Source organism: Coloeus monedula (genome assembly GCF_965178545.1).
Source record: "Coloeus monedula genome assembly, chromosome: 23".
NCBI classification, from domain to species: domain Eukaryota; kingdom Metazoa; phylum Chordata; class Aves; order Passeriformes; family Corvidae; genus Coloeus; species Coloeus monedula.
Window position 1 is genome coordinate 2,429,246 of NC_138803.1, and position 12,426 is coordinate 2,441,671.

General features: G+C 54.5%; 1 protein-coding gene across 1 annotated transcript; it reads right to left on the bottom strand.

Moving 5' to 3' along the window:
- Positions 1-2,287: 2,287 nt before the first annotated feature.
- Positions 2,288-12,177, bottom strand: PSMA5 (proteasome 20S subunit alpha 5). Its single transcript, XM_082295970.1, has 9 exons — positions 12,009-12,177; positions 10,970-11,036; positions 9,192-9,318; positions 7,833-7,900; positions 7,144-7,251; positions 7,002-7,060; positions 6,213-6,315; positions 5,178-5,264; positions 2,288-2,563 (listed from the first exon to the last, which is right to left on the bottom strand). Exons 1-9 carry the CDS (start codon positions 12,035-12,037, stop codon positions 2,486-2,488), a joined length of 726 nt encoding a protein of 241 aa, XP_082152096.1. The 5' UTR covers positions 12,038-12,177; the 3' UTR covers positions 2,288-2,485.
- Between the last annotated feature and the right edge of the window lie 249 nt (positions 12,178-12,426).

The window sequence follows — 12,426 nt, forward strand, 5'->3', positions numbered from 1 at the left end:
CATCCATGGCATTTATCCTTTATTCATCCATGCTTCCAGGAGAGCGCTGCCAGAGAAGCCCAGAGAGTCCGTCTGTCCGTCCGTCCCGGGGGATGCAGCGGGGATCTCTGTCTGTCTGTCTGTCTGTGTGTCCATCCCGGGGGATGCAGCGGGGATGTCTGTCTGTCTGTCTGTCCCTCCCGGGGGATGCAGCGGGGATGTCTGTCTGTCTGTGTGTCCATGCCGGGGGTGCAGGGAGGGGTATCTGTCTGTCTGTCCGTCCCAGGGGATGCAAGTAGGGATGTGTTTCTGTCCGTCCGCCTCCACCTGCCGGCGCCGGGCACTGGGAGGGCAGGGGGCGAGGACCTATCTGTCGATGTGTCTATCGTGCTTTCTGTCCGTCCGTCCGTCTCTCTATCTGTCCGTCTGCCGGGGGGCGTGTCCCGCTGTCCCGGCCCGGCGATGATGATTGGCTGTAGGAGCTGTCGCTCAGAATGAGGCCACGCCTCCTCTCCGCAGGCACAGCCTCGCTAGCTCTGATTGGTTCGCTCCTCTGTCAATCATCGCCTACCTCCTCCCGTGACTGGCCGGCAGCGCTGGCACGACGCGTGCGAGCCCGCCCCTCCCCGCGCCCGGTCTCTAATCTACCCAGCGACAGCCTCTGATTGGCGGGGAGCGCCAGGGTGATTTTTTGATTGGCCGAAGGCACAGGGAGGCGGGGCCATTCCCAGAGCGCGGGCGGGGGTCCCGGGGGCACCGGGGCTCAGGGCCCGGCGGGCCGGGGAGGGGACAGCGCTGTGCCCTGCCGGGCCTGGCCCCGGGACACCGCAGAGGGGCCGTTTCTGCCAGGTGCCATCGTGCCAAGAACCAGGTTCCGTGTTCCCTGGGGCGCCACCAAAGCGTTCCAGCCTGGGGAAGGGAACCGGGCAGAGCTCCGCGGTCATGAACTGGGATAAAGGGGGTCGCTTTGGCTTGGGGCCGTGTCCCGGCGCTCATTCCTGGCCCTCATTCCTGGCCTGCCATGCAGGATGGGCCAGGTCCCCTTCCAGAGCCACCGCAGAGCGGTTGCGGGATGAGCAGTGAGAGGCACAGCCTCGCCGCAGCCCGGCGCCAGGAATTCTTCCCGAAGGAGAAAAGTCCATCACCCGATAATTTGATCCTACCTGCAGGGGCAGGTGTTGGATCCAGCTCCTAGCAGAGCCTCAGGCAGCACCTGATGATCCATTTGTTGCCTTTAATCTGCTCTGGAACAGGAGCTCACAGGAATTCCAAGAGGAGGGCGCTGGGCTATGCTGAAACTGAGGTTATGCAAGGACTGATTTTCCAGACTTTGCTTCCCATCCTGAATCCATCTGGCACTGGCAAGAGAGGGGAAAACTAACAGGATTGGCATTTTTCCTTCTGGAAAAGGCAGAGGCTGGAGGTGGGGGGAGATTTGGCTTTGCCAGCTGATGAAACACAAGGAGAATTCCTCATTTCCAGCATTATGTTGGGGAAAATGTCCCTATTTCCCAGGACAACCTCTGTCCCAGCTAGGTCCAGCTCTTCCACACCAGCCAATGCTGTTTGGTTCAGGGTGAAATCGTAATTTATCCTGAAACTGTAACTGAAAATTGTAATTTATCCTGGGATTTGATTTCCAGGCCTCTGCCCTTCCGAGGGCAGCGTGGAGCCAGCTGCCAGGACTGAAGCAGAGCTGGCTTTCCCCACAACCATGATTTTATAGGAAAATACTCTTTTAATCTTAATTTCTTCCCTTATCAGACCCAATTGCGATTCCCAGACACTGTTTTGAGGACACAGAGAGAGATTTTTGCTGGAGAACAAAAAACTAAGTGGGATAAGCAGGGATTTTCTGATGAAAAATAGAGTTAACTATCAAAACTCCGTGGTACCTGCAGGATTTTGAGGGGCTGTCCCAGGCCATTATCCCTGTTTCTGCTTGGTGGGCTCTGATCTATCAATTTTTATGGATTTTTTTCAAGCCCTACTCAAAACAAACACAAACCCCAAGGCTGATCACAGATTTCTTTGCAGGGAAGGAGATGGAGCTCCAGGGATGCTTTTACAGATAAAAAACACTGGAGAAGGAGGGAGGAATGCACTGAACAGATGAAAAACTCTCCTTTTTTACGAAGAAATGTGGAATGACACCTGGATTTCCCCGGGGACAGCACCACAAGAGGGAGACTCGCTGCTACAGCAGAGCTGGCAGTGTCCTTGGCACTGCCACTGTCCCGATCCACCCCCAGTTTCAGCTCCAAATCCCCGCCTTCCCACCTTTTCCCCCCGTGCCGAGGAGTCCAGAGAGAGTAACAAAATTATTTATTTCATTCCCTCCTCAGGCAAACCTCAGTTCTGTCCAGAAATGGTAAAAAAACCTCTGGAGTTGGCAGGAGCAGCAGATCCAGGTGCTGTGGGAAGGGAAGTCCCAGGAGCTGGGGGAACTGGACCAGTTCCTTTGGTCGGGGAGGGGTGTGAACTTTTGGGGGTCTCTCCCTCTTTTTCAAATATCCTTGATGACCTCCTCAAGCTCCTCTTTTGTGTACATGTGGAATTTCATCCCAGGCTCCACCGTGGCAAGCTGGAAGAGAAGGAACAAGGGGTTAAGTGTGGCTGAGGAAAGCAGGGAGCAGCTGTTCCTTCTTCTGATCTGCCAGACCAGCAGGATCATTCCAGCCCGGAACACACTCTGTGAGTCCCTAAAATAGCTGCCTGCTGCACAAATAGCTTTGAATTGACTCAGTCTCCTCAGAGGAGCAGCAGAAGGGAATTTTAGTGGGAACAGGCAGGCGCTGCTCCCACTTGATGGGGGAAAAGCCATCAAAATCTCCCAGGAGAGAATTCCTGCCTCTCCAAAGGCTTCTTCTCCTCCAGGAACCAACCAAGGGGACAAATCCTGGCCTGTCTGGGAGCTAAGGGGACTCAGAGTTGGCTCAGGGAAACTAAGGCAGAGATCTCTAAGGAAAACAGGGACAGGGACAACACAGCGTCAGGGCAGACAGCCGAAACATTCCAGAGGCAGCACCAAGGATGAGGGATACTTGAATGAAAAGCCTGGAAGGGAAACATGAGCAGAAATATTCACACCTGGCTCAGGGATGAGAGCCCAAAACAGGGACAGCTGTGTCAGTGGAAATGCCAAGGCTCCAGAGGGAGCTGGGATGCCCTGGAAGGAGCTGGGGTATCCTGTAACAGGCTGGGATGGGGCAGGAGCGGGCTGGGATGGGGCAGGAGCGGGCTGGGATGCTCCTGAACTCACAGGCACTGGGCACATGGTTTGACTCTTCAGGGATCAAAGTGTATGGATGCAACCAATAAGCTGAAGGAAAGCTCTGGAGCATCCCAGCAGATCCCAGAGCTCTTCTGAGGTGACTGTTCACAAGTCTCCCCTTCACCAGCACAAGGGGAAGGAGCAGATCCAGGGGCAGGAAGGTTCCATGAGGTGTTTCCAAGTACAAATGTCCCTGAGCCTGAGAGCTCCTGCCAGCCCAGGCTTCACCGAAAACTCTCAGACAAGGTGGAGACACTTGGAGATGCCACTTTAGGCCTCTCAAATCATGGAGTGGTTTGGGTTGCAAGGGACCTTAAAGCTCATCCAGTCCCACCCCTGCCATGGCAGGGACACCTTCCACTAGCCCAGGCTGCTCCAAGCCCTGTCCAACCTGGCCTTGGACACTGCCAGGGATCCAGGGACAGCCGCAGCTGCTCTGGGCACCAAACCACCTGTGCAGGGACTGGACTGATCCTGGACCCAACCAAACTCAACAAGACCCAGATTTATGCACCAAAACCAGTTCTAATACTGAAAAAACCTTCATGAACACCCAAAACCAGCACTCAGAGACACCAGTTCCTTTGCTTTTCCACACCTCCTCAAGCCTGTCCCTCACTTTCTCCCTACAAAAGCTTCCCTCCACCATTCCCTGACAGGCTTCCCAGGGAAGTCATTAATCCAAAAGCATGAAGTCCTTTCAGGCTCCTGACCACTGCCATCCATGGATTTAACTTCCACAACCACTTTCCCTTCTTCTCTTTGTTCCTAGATGGAAAATGCCACAGGAGAGGAGCCAGAGCCAAGAAATGGGAGAGGCACATACTTCTAGGAAGCAAAGAGCTCTTCAGGTGGCAGATTTTCATCCACGGGGTGACTTGAGTCAATAGAAACCTTTTAATCCTCAGCACATTCCTGCTGTCCTCCCCCCAGCACAATTCCACCCCACTCCAGGGCCGTGCCAAGCACAGTTAAGCCCTGTTAAACAGGGACATGACATCAGGATACTGTACACATTCCTCTGCCTGCACTGTACCAGGAAAAAATGTATGGTGAAGGGCTGGAAGAGCACCTGGGAAGGAGATTCCAGCTGCCTGGCATGATTTTGGGACAGAGTATCCAAGTTTCCTTGTGCTGTTGGCCTTCCCTCCAAAGGAAGTGGGTTAATCCCACCAGGAATGGTCCCCCCAGCAGCAACGTTTCATACAAAAATGGGGCAAACACCTCGAGGCTGTTTGGGAAAAGGTTTCCCAGCACTCAGAGGGAAGGAATGGGAGGAGAGAGCAGCAGCTCAGGAGCTGGAATGCCACACTTTGGAAAGGTCTGGTGTCTCATAACCCACCCAAAATAGAAGCAAACTCTATACACCAGCCTGACTTCTCATCTCCCAGTTACCCCACCCAATCCAAAGGGTTTTGCTAACCTATGACAGTACCTTTCCCACCCAAAAAGGAGCCTATGGAGCAGGTCTGGGGAGCCCAGCATCTCCAGGTCTGTGGGTACTGCCTGCTCCCGGGGTTCCAGGGGCACAGCCATTCCTGGAGGATCCTGTTGCTCCCACTGTCCAAGGGATTTTTGGCACTGCCCCAGGACTGATATAGCAGCCCAGGAGCTGGGTAATTTTCATTCCTTCTAGTATTACAAGCAGCAAGGCAAAAAAGAATGGCTAGATCCAGGGGAAGAACAAGCCATCTGGGTGGTGTGTTGGGTTCTGCTGACTGGAGGTCAGAGAATCCCTTCTGCTCATCATGGATTAGCTGTGAAAACAGACCAGGCTCTGGACCTCTGGAAAAGCTTTAACTTTTCCAAAATGCCCCAGAGGAGATGATGAAAAGGGCAGGAACATCTGCAGCAGTTGGCTCAGGAAGCCCTGAGCTGCTCCATTCCTTGCTCCAGGGACAATCCTGACTCCAGGAGGACTTACCTCGATGTTGGTGGCATTTAGTTTCTCCTCCATGACCTGTTTCAGGATGACCAGGGAAGATTTGATGGCTTCCTTTAGCGTCATGGACTGGAAAACAAATGGCTCGTGGATTACATGGTGGAGGCTCAGGACGTGGCCCTGCTCCCTCCCCTCTCCCAAATCCCTTGAGCCAGGCAGTGAATGGAGCAGCTCATCCAGGCAGCTGCAGCATCCCCGGGACACTGGAGCAGGCAGGGCAGGGATATCCACAGGGACAGTGAAATCCTGCCTTTCTGAGATTTAAAAATGGGTAATTTGGGCACATAAATCTGAAGGGATTGGGACAGCAGAGGCTGTTTCTCTTCACCAATTTCCTCCCAAAAAGCCAGATTCCCTCTCAGCAGGAGCCTCCAAGCTGCATTTAATCTGATAAATCCCATGCATCCCTAGAGCCAGAGGGATGTGCAGCACAGCTGGGTTCACTCACTTTGCACTTGAAAAAGGGTTGACAATCCAGGGAGTCCAGAGTTTGGGTAATTTGGAGAATTCTAGTGAACAAATGAGTCTTCCCAGCCACCACCACTAATTGTGCTTTCAATTAGGGCTTGGTTTCTTACTGCCCAAAACAAGCAACTCCCTCCTCAGGGGGGAAAAAAATTCCTGTTTAATACCAAACATGACCAGAACTTGCAGCACAAAAGCTGCTCCCTTGCCTGGTGAGGTGCTGGTGTGAGCTCAAGGTGCTTCCAGCTGCATCCACACGGAGCCTGATGCTGACAGCAGCACTTGGAGCTCAGTTTTTATTTATAGAGAACTTCCTGACATGGCCTTAATTACCTCACAGGCCGAAAGCAGCTGCTGGGAGTAGCTCTACTCATCGTAGAGATCCTCAGCACCTACTCACAGGATCCACTGCTAAGGAGTGATCCTGCCCTGAGGATCCTAGCCCAGCCCAGTCCTAAATCCTCACTGGGAAGGGAATTAGGGGATCCTGGTAGGTGGTGAAGTACCCCAGACCCATGAGATGTGACCCCCAATCCCAAATCCAGCCCTTACCTTGTGGTAAACCTCCTGCAGGGAGCTCTGGGCTCCCTCTGAGGCGGAGCCGATGGCTCTGGCATCGCACTGCACGAATGTTCCCGAGGGATCCATGTGGAACCTGTGGGGACAGGGGGTGACTGCCTGCGCCCCATCCCACCCCAGGGCACCCCAAGGACTCTCTCACCAGCTCCCCAGAGCTCCCTGCACAGCTGGAGCTGGGATTCATCCCCAAGAGCTCCTGGGCTGGCAGCTTACACACTCTGACACTGCCCTCCTTCCTCAGAGAACCATTTTCCTTTGGATTTCCCAGTTTATTCTATTTTTTTTAATAAATCCAGCAAGTTTTCCCTGCTGGAAGGGAGACCTGACTGGGCTGGCTCTGCCAAGCCTTTCCCACTTCCAGTGGGGCCATTTGAAGCCCTGAGTTCAGGTTACAGCTGCTCCAACACCTCCCCAAGGAATGTCACATGGATTATGTTACTGGTGGCTCTGCTGGTCCTTTAGGGAAAGGTAAGAACACACTCAGGACGAGGAGAGCTTTAACGCTTCCCTCCTCCCCAGGAAACCACATTTTTAATAAAGAAAAGCAAGAGTTTGGGGAAGATGTGATGTTTTTTCCATGGCAAACAGGCAAGCAGGGCTCTGGAAAGAGTTTAACAGGATTAACAAACGTATCAGGGACATAATGGGATAAACCCCGACGGTTTGGCTTAAGGAAAATCCCAGAATGGAGTCATTAAAACAGCCTGGGAATTTTGCAGCGGAGGTTTGGTCTTTTCCCTAGATTAAGAGAGCAGAACTCACAGCTGGGGTCCCTTCTCATCCACTCCTCCGAAGAGCAGAGCGACGCCGAACGGGCGGGACTGCAGGAGAAAGGAGGGAATGGGTCGGACAATGACAAGGAAGGGGGGTTCCCCAGCACCCCCAGATCCCCCCTGGATCCCACCATGGCTCCTGGATCAGCATCTTCCTCCCCGAACTGCAGGGCCAGGTTAGACACAGCCTGTGTCACACTCTCCACCGTCATCGTCTCGTTGTAGGTGAACCAGTGATTCTGCAGGAAAATCCAAACAAAGATTCCCATTATCCCCATGGTCCCAAAATATGACGCTCCTGCGTGGCTGAGGTGGAGTGATGCCCTGTGTGGACACAAGGATAACTTCCCTATGGAACTCTGGGCACAGCCAGTTCTCCCATGGAAGCATCAGGCAGAGTGGGATGTACAAAAATCCACAGAAAATTTTGGGATGCCAAGGCCTTGGGATGCCAACAGGGAAATGCAAGGCTGAAGGGTTTCATCCCAGTATCTCTTTTGGAAGTCATGGGTTATCCAGCTCTCCAGAAGGTGGAAAAGTGCTGATATGCAGGAGAAAACCCCAGGAAAATCCTTTGCTGTGGCACAGATTTGTTCCTGGGACCTCCAAGCACCTGAGGCATCCAGGAAACTTAAGGGGATAAAAATAAAACCAATACATCCAGCATTTTGCCAAAACAGTAAGACAGCCCCTCTGCTCCCAGCAAAGCCTCCAGCTTCCCACCAGCTTCTTTGATGGAATGATCTTCCCTTTCCCAGCACTTTCAAGGAGTTCCTGGGGTTTGTGCTGCTAATTTAAGAACAGAGATGTCGGATCTTACCTGAGTCTCCACTCTGGCCTTGTCAATTAAAGTCTTTGCATCAGCTATTAGGCCACTCATGGCACACCCTGGAATGGAAAAGGGGAAACAGGGGTCATTCCACCCATTCTTTGGGATGTGTTTCCCCCCAGACTGCCCAAAGCCCACGTAAAACACAAAGGGCTGCAGGGTGAAGCTGGTTCCTGAGTGGGAACGTGGGAAAGGGATTTGTCCCACTGGTGAGGCCACACCTGGAACCCTGGGGTCAGTTTTGGGTTTCTCACAAGAAGGACATTGAGGGGCTGGAGTGTATCCAGAGAGGGGAACAGAACTGGGGAAGGGTCTGGAGCCCCAGGAGCGGCTGAGGGAGCTGGGAAAGGGGCTCAGCCTGGAGCAAAGGAGGCTCAGGGGGGACCTTGTGGCTCTGCACAAGTCCCTGACAGGAGGGGGCAGCCGGGGGGGTCGGGCTCTGCTCCCAGGGAACAGGGACAGGAGGAGAGGGAACAGCATCAAGCTGGGCCAGGGGAGGCTCAGGTCGGACATTAGGTAAATTTTTTTCACAGAAAGGGTGGTCAGGCCCTGGCACAGGCTGCCCCTGTGAGCAGTGGTGGAGTCCCCATCCCTGGAAGGGTTCAGAAAGTGTCTGGATGTGGCACCTGGGGACACGGATTAGCGGTGGCCTTGGTATGGTTGGACTCAATGATCTCAGAGAGCTTTTCCAACCTCAAGGATTCCATGGAATTGAAACAGATTTGCTCCACAACCTGCTGGGAAGGGGCCCTGGCTGCCCCACAGCCAGCAGATGCAGCAGGAGCCCCCAGCACAGACTCCACTCTGGGAAGAGGGGGCTGCACCGCAAGCCGTTGGGAAGAGGAAATAATCAGACTCTTGGAGCTCTTCCCATGCCCATGGAACAGCAGCATGGGGATTTTGGAGGTTTCCTGACTTTCAGGGCGATGCATTTGGTCATGAGCCCATCGTGAGCCCCTCAGGGCGTGGGTCCCTCCAGGTTGATCCTGGAGAAACTGGCCCTGAGTCAAGCCCACCATAATTCCCCACCCTCCCAGAGCTAAATTTGGGATGAGCTTTCATGAGGGAGGTCACTGAGGCAGGGGGCAGTGCTTCAGCTGCCTCTTCCTGGTTCCTGCAGCTACGTTCTGCTGGCTCAGAGCCTGGAAAACCAGTGCCCAGGAGCTGGTGTGCGCTGGGAGGGATGAGCATTCCTGCTCCAGGCAGAACTGCCTGCAGGGACAGCTCATCCCAAAACACAACTTCCCGAATTCCCACGGCACAGACTCTTATTATAAATAATTCACAGTTTTAAAGGTGCTCCCAGAGCTGACCCAGAGGGACCCCCAAGGCCGAATCCCTTCTCTGTACCAATGTGGGAGTCAATCTCCACGATCTTCTCGATGCTGCTGGGCTCCATGAGGGGAGATGTGATCCTCTTCTCCACAGCCAGGCAAACTCCCTCTGAGGTCTGGATCCCAATGGCTGTGGAGCCAAGCTGGAAAACACCACCACAGGCTCCAGCTCAATGGTAATTCTGACTTATCTTCAGGTGTGTTGGTTTGGATTCAATTGCATCACCCACACACAAACTCACTCTGGCTTTGCATGGTGGATTTTAAAGCTTATTCCTTGAAGGAGGGAATGGGGAAGGTGAAATCCCTGTGATTCCCATGAGAACCCAGTGGGGCTGCTGCACATCCTTCATCTTTCAAGCAACAGCAGTTTGTGGAGCCTGGTGAGTGTAAAAGGCCCTGGGAATTCTCCTCTGCCAGAGGGGAAGAAGAGTTTAAAGGGCGAGAGGATTTCCCACATCAGTACAAATCCCGCTGCACCTCAGGCTTGGGCACTTGGCTTCCCATAAGCTCCTGCTCTCCCCAGAGTCCCAGGCAGCCAGTTCCACCCAGGGACTGCAGGACACCTCAGTGGCACCATGGCCACAAGCAAAGGGACAGATCTCAGGGGCTCCTGGCAGCCCTTCCTGGATCCTGCTTTGATCCCACCTGCTCCTTCCTGGATCCCACTGGGATCCCACCTTGATCCCATCAGCCCCTGCCTTGATCCCTCCTCAATTGCACCAGCTCTCACCTTGATCCCACAAATCCCTGCCTTGAAGAGCCCCTACTTTGATCCCACTTTGATCCCACCAACCCTTACCTTGATCCTATTTAATCCCACCAAGCCCCACATTGGTCCTACCTTAACCCCACCCTAATCCCGCCAGCTCCTAAACTCGATCCTTGATCCCACCAACAATTACCTTCATCCCACTTTGATCCCACCAGCCCCTGCCTTGATCTCCCCTTGCTCCCAGCACTCGCAGCTTTTCCCCACCATGGAACTTCCTGGCATGATCAGCTGCAGTGTGCAGTGCTAACAGCTCCCAACATCCACTTCAAGACACGGGCTTTAGTTCTAACCCCAAGATTCCCTGGAAAGCTGCACCTACAGCCACAGGTCTTGGCAGGAGATCTGTTTTAATTTATGAAGCCAGCATGGTCACCAACATCCTCCTGGGAGCTTTAATTCCCTAGTCCTTGATAATTTTAATACTTTTTCTGTTACATTATTACTTTATTCCTCTTTTCAGTGCTCCAAAGAGCTAAAGCAACACAGAAAAGATGAAGCCAGGACCCTTCTCCACAATCCAAACACCTCAGAGCTTTTTCCCTTCATAACTTGACTTGCTTCTTCCAAATTTAAGCCATTACCAATCAACACCCACATTCTATAAATACAATAAACAGGAATATTTATCAATTAAGGACATTTATCAATTAAGGATATTTTAATCCCCATTTACCAATTAAGGATACTTAAACCCCATTTGGCCCTGCAAAGGTGGGTTTGCTCTTAACAATCTTCACATTTTAAATCCACCCAAGAAGCCTTTTAGGTTTGATTTGGGGAAAAACAGCTTCGGATTGGGTTTGGTTTGGGGATAAATCACTTGGTAGGACAGGGGATGGAACATTCCACTGAATTTCGGGGAAAATCAATGGGTTTTGGTTCTTAGTGACCCATAAAAGATCAGAGCTGTGGGATGTTTGGCTGGAGGAAACAGGCACAGCCTGGATCAGTCCTGACCAACCCATACTTGGGGTTTGAAGGAGCCCTAAATGTCACAGTTTGGAAACGTTTTAACGTACCTTTATGGCCTCGATGGCATATTCCACCTGGAAGAGCCTCCCCTCTGGAGAGAACGTGTTCACACCCCTGCAAGGACAACACAGAGAGAGTGAGAGGGGCAGGAAACCAAAGGAATGCAAGTCCTGGGCACAGGTAGCACAGGTGGGGCAGGGGGGACGTGTCCCCCTCAGCACTGAACACCCACAGGGGCTGGATTTGGGATGTTCATGGAAAGGAAAATCCAGCAGGTCAAGGGACGGGTGAGAAGCAGGTGGGGGTGTCACAGCACACTCTGGGTGCTGGAAGCCTTTGGAATCCAGAGGGTGCACCAGGAGCCAGAAAGGTTTTGCTTCACCATGGAATCATGGAATCCTCGAGGTTGGAGGAGTCCCCTGAGATCGTCGAGTCCAACCGTTCCCCCAGCACGGCCAAGGCCAGCACTAACCCATGTCCCCAAGTGCCACATCCACGTGCTTTTTGAGCCTTTCCAGGGACGAGGACTCCACCTCTGCCCTGAGCAGCCTATGTCAGGGCTGGATAGCCCTTTCCATGAAAAAAAAAAATCCCAATATCCAAAATAAACATCCTTGGCCCAGCCTGAGGCCGTTCCCTCTCCTCCTGTCCCTGTTCCCTGCGAGCAGAGCCCGAACCCCCCCCGGCTGCCCCCTCCTGTCAGGGACTTGTGCAGAGCCACAAGGTCCCGCCTGAGCCCCCTTTGCTCCAGGCTGAGCCCCTTTCCCAGCTCCTCAGCCGCTCCTGGGGCTCCAGACCCACGATTCCGCAGCTCGGTTGCTCCTCACCGGACACGCTCCTTCCCCTGGATTCCCCATCCCGCCTCATCCCCGCACACCAACCAAGGGCTCCCGAGCTCCCGCCGCCCTCGGATCCGTCCTATCCTGGCAGCCCCCGGTCCCGTGGCAGGGCCCAGCAACGCTGCGGGCTCGTGGCAGCTCCCGGTGCGATTCCAGTGCGGGAGGCGCCGGTCGGGGTGCCCCGGACCGGCCGGGCCGCGCCGGGCGCAGGCCCGTGACTCAGCCGCGGGCGCGGGCGGGCACTCACCGGTCGTACTCGGAGCGTGTGAGGAACATGGCGACGGCGGGGCCGGGTGGCTCCGGGGATCCCGGGGACTCCGGAGGTACCGGGGGGGTTCGGGGGTTCCAGAGGCACCGGGAGCGCCGCGGCCTCACCGGGGGCTGCAATGCCGCTTCCGGCCCCGAGCACCACTTCCGCCCGCGCCGCCCGCCCATTGGGCAGCGGCCGTGCGATCTGACCAATAGGAGTGCGGGGAGGGCGGGATCAGTGCACAGGAGAGGGACGGGGATTGGCGGGAGCAGGGGATGGGCGGGGCCGTGGATCGGGGCGCGGCCAAGGCACGAGGGGCGTGGCCAGAGCATGAGGGGCGCGGCCATAACACCGGGGAGTCCGAGGGACAGAGGGGCGTGGTCCGGGCAGGGGGCGGGGCATAGCGCCGGGGGGC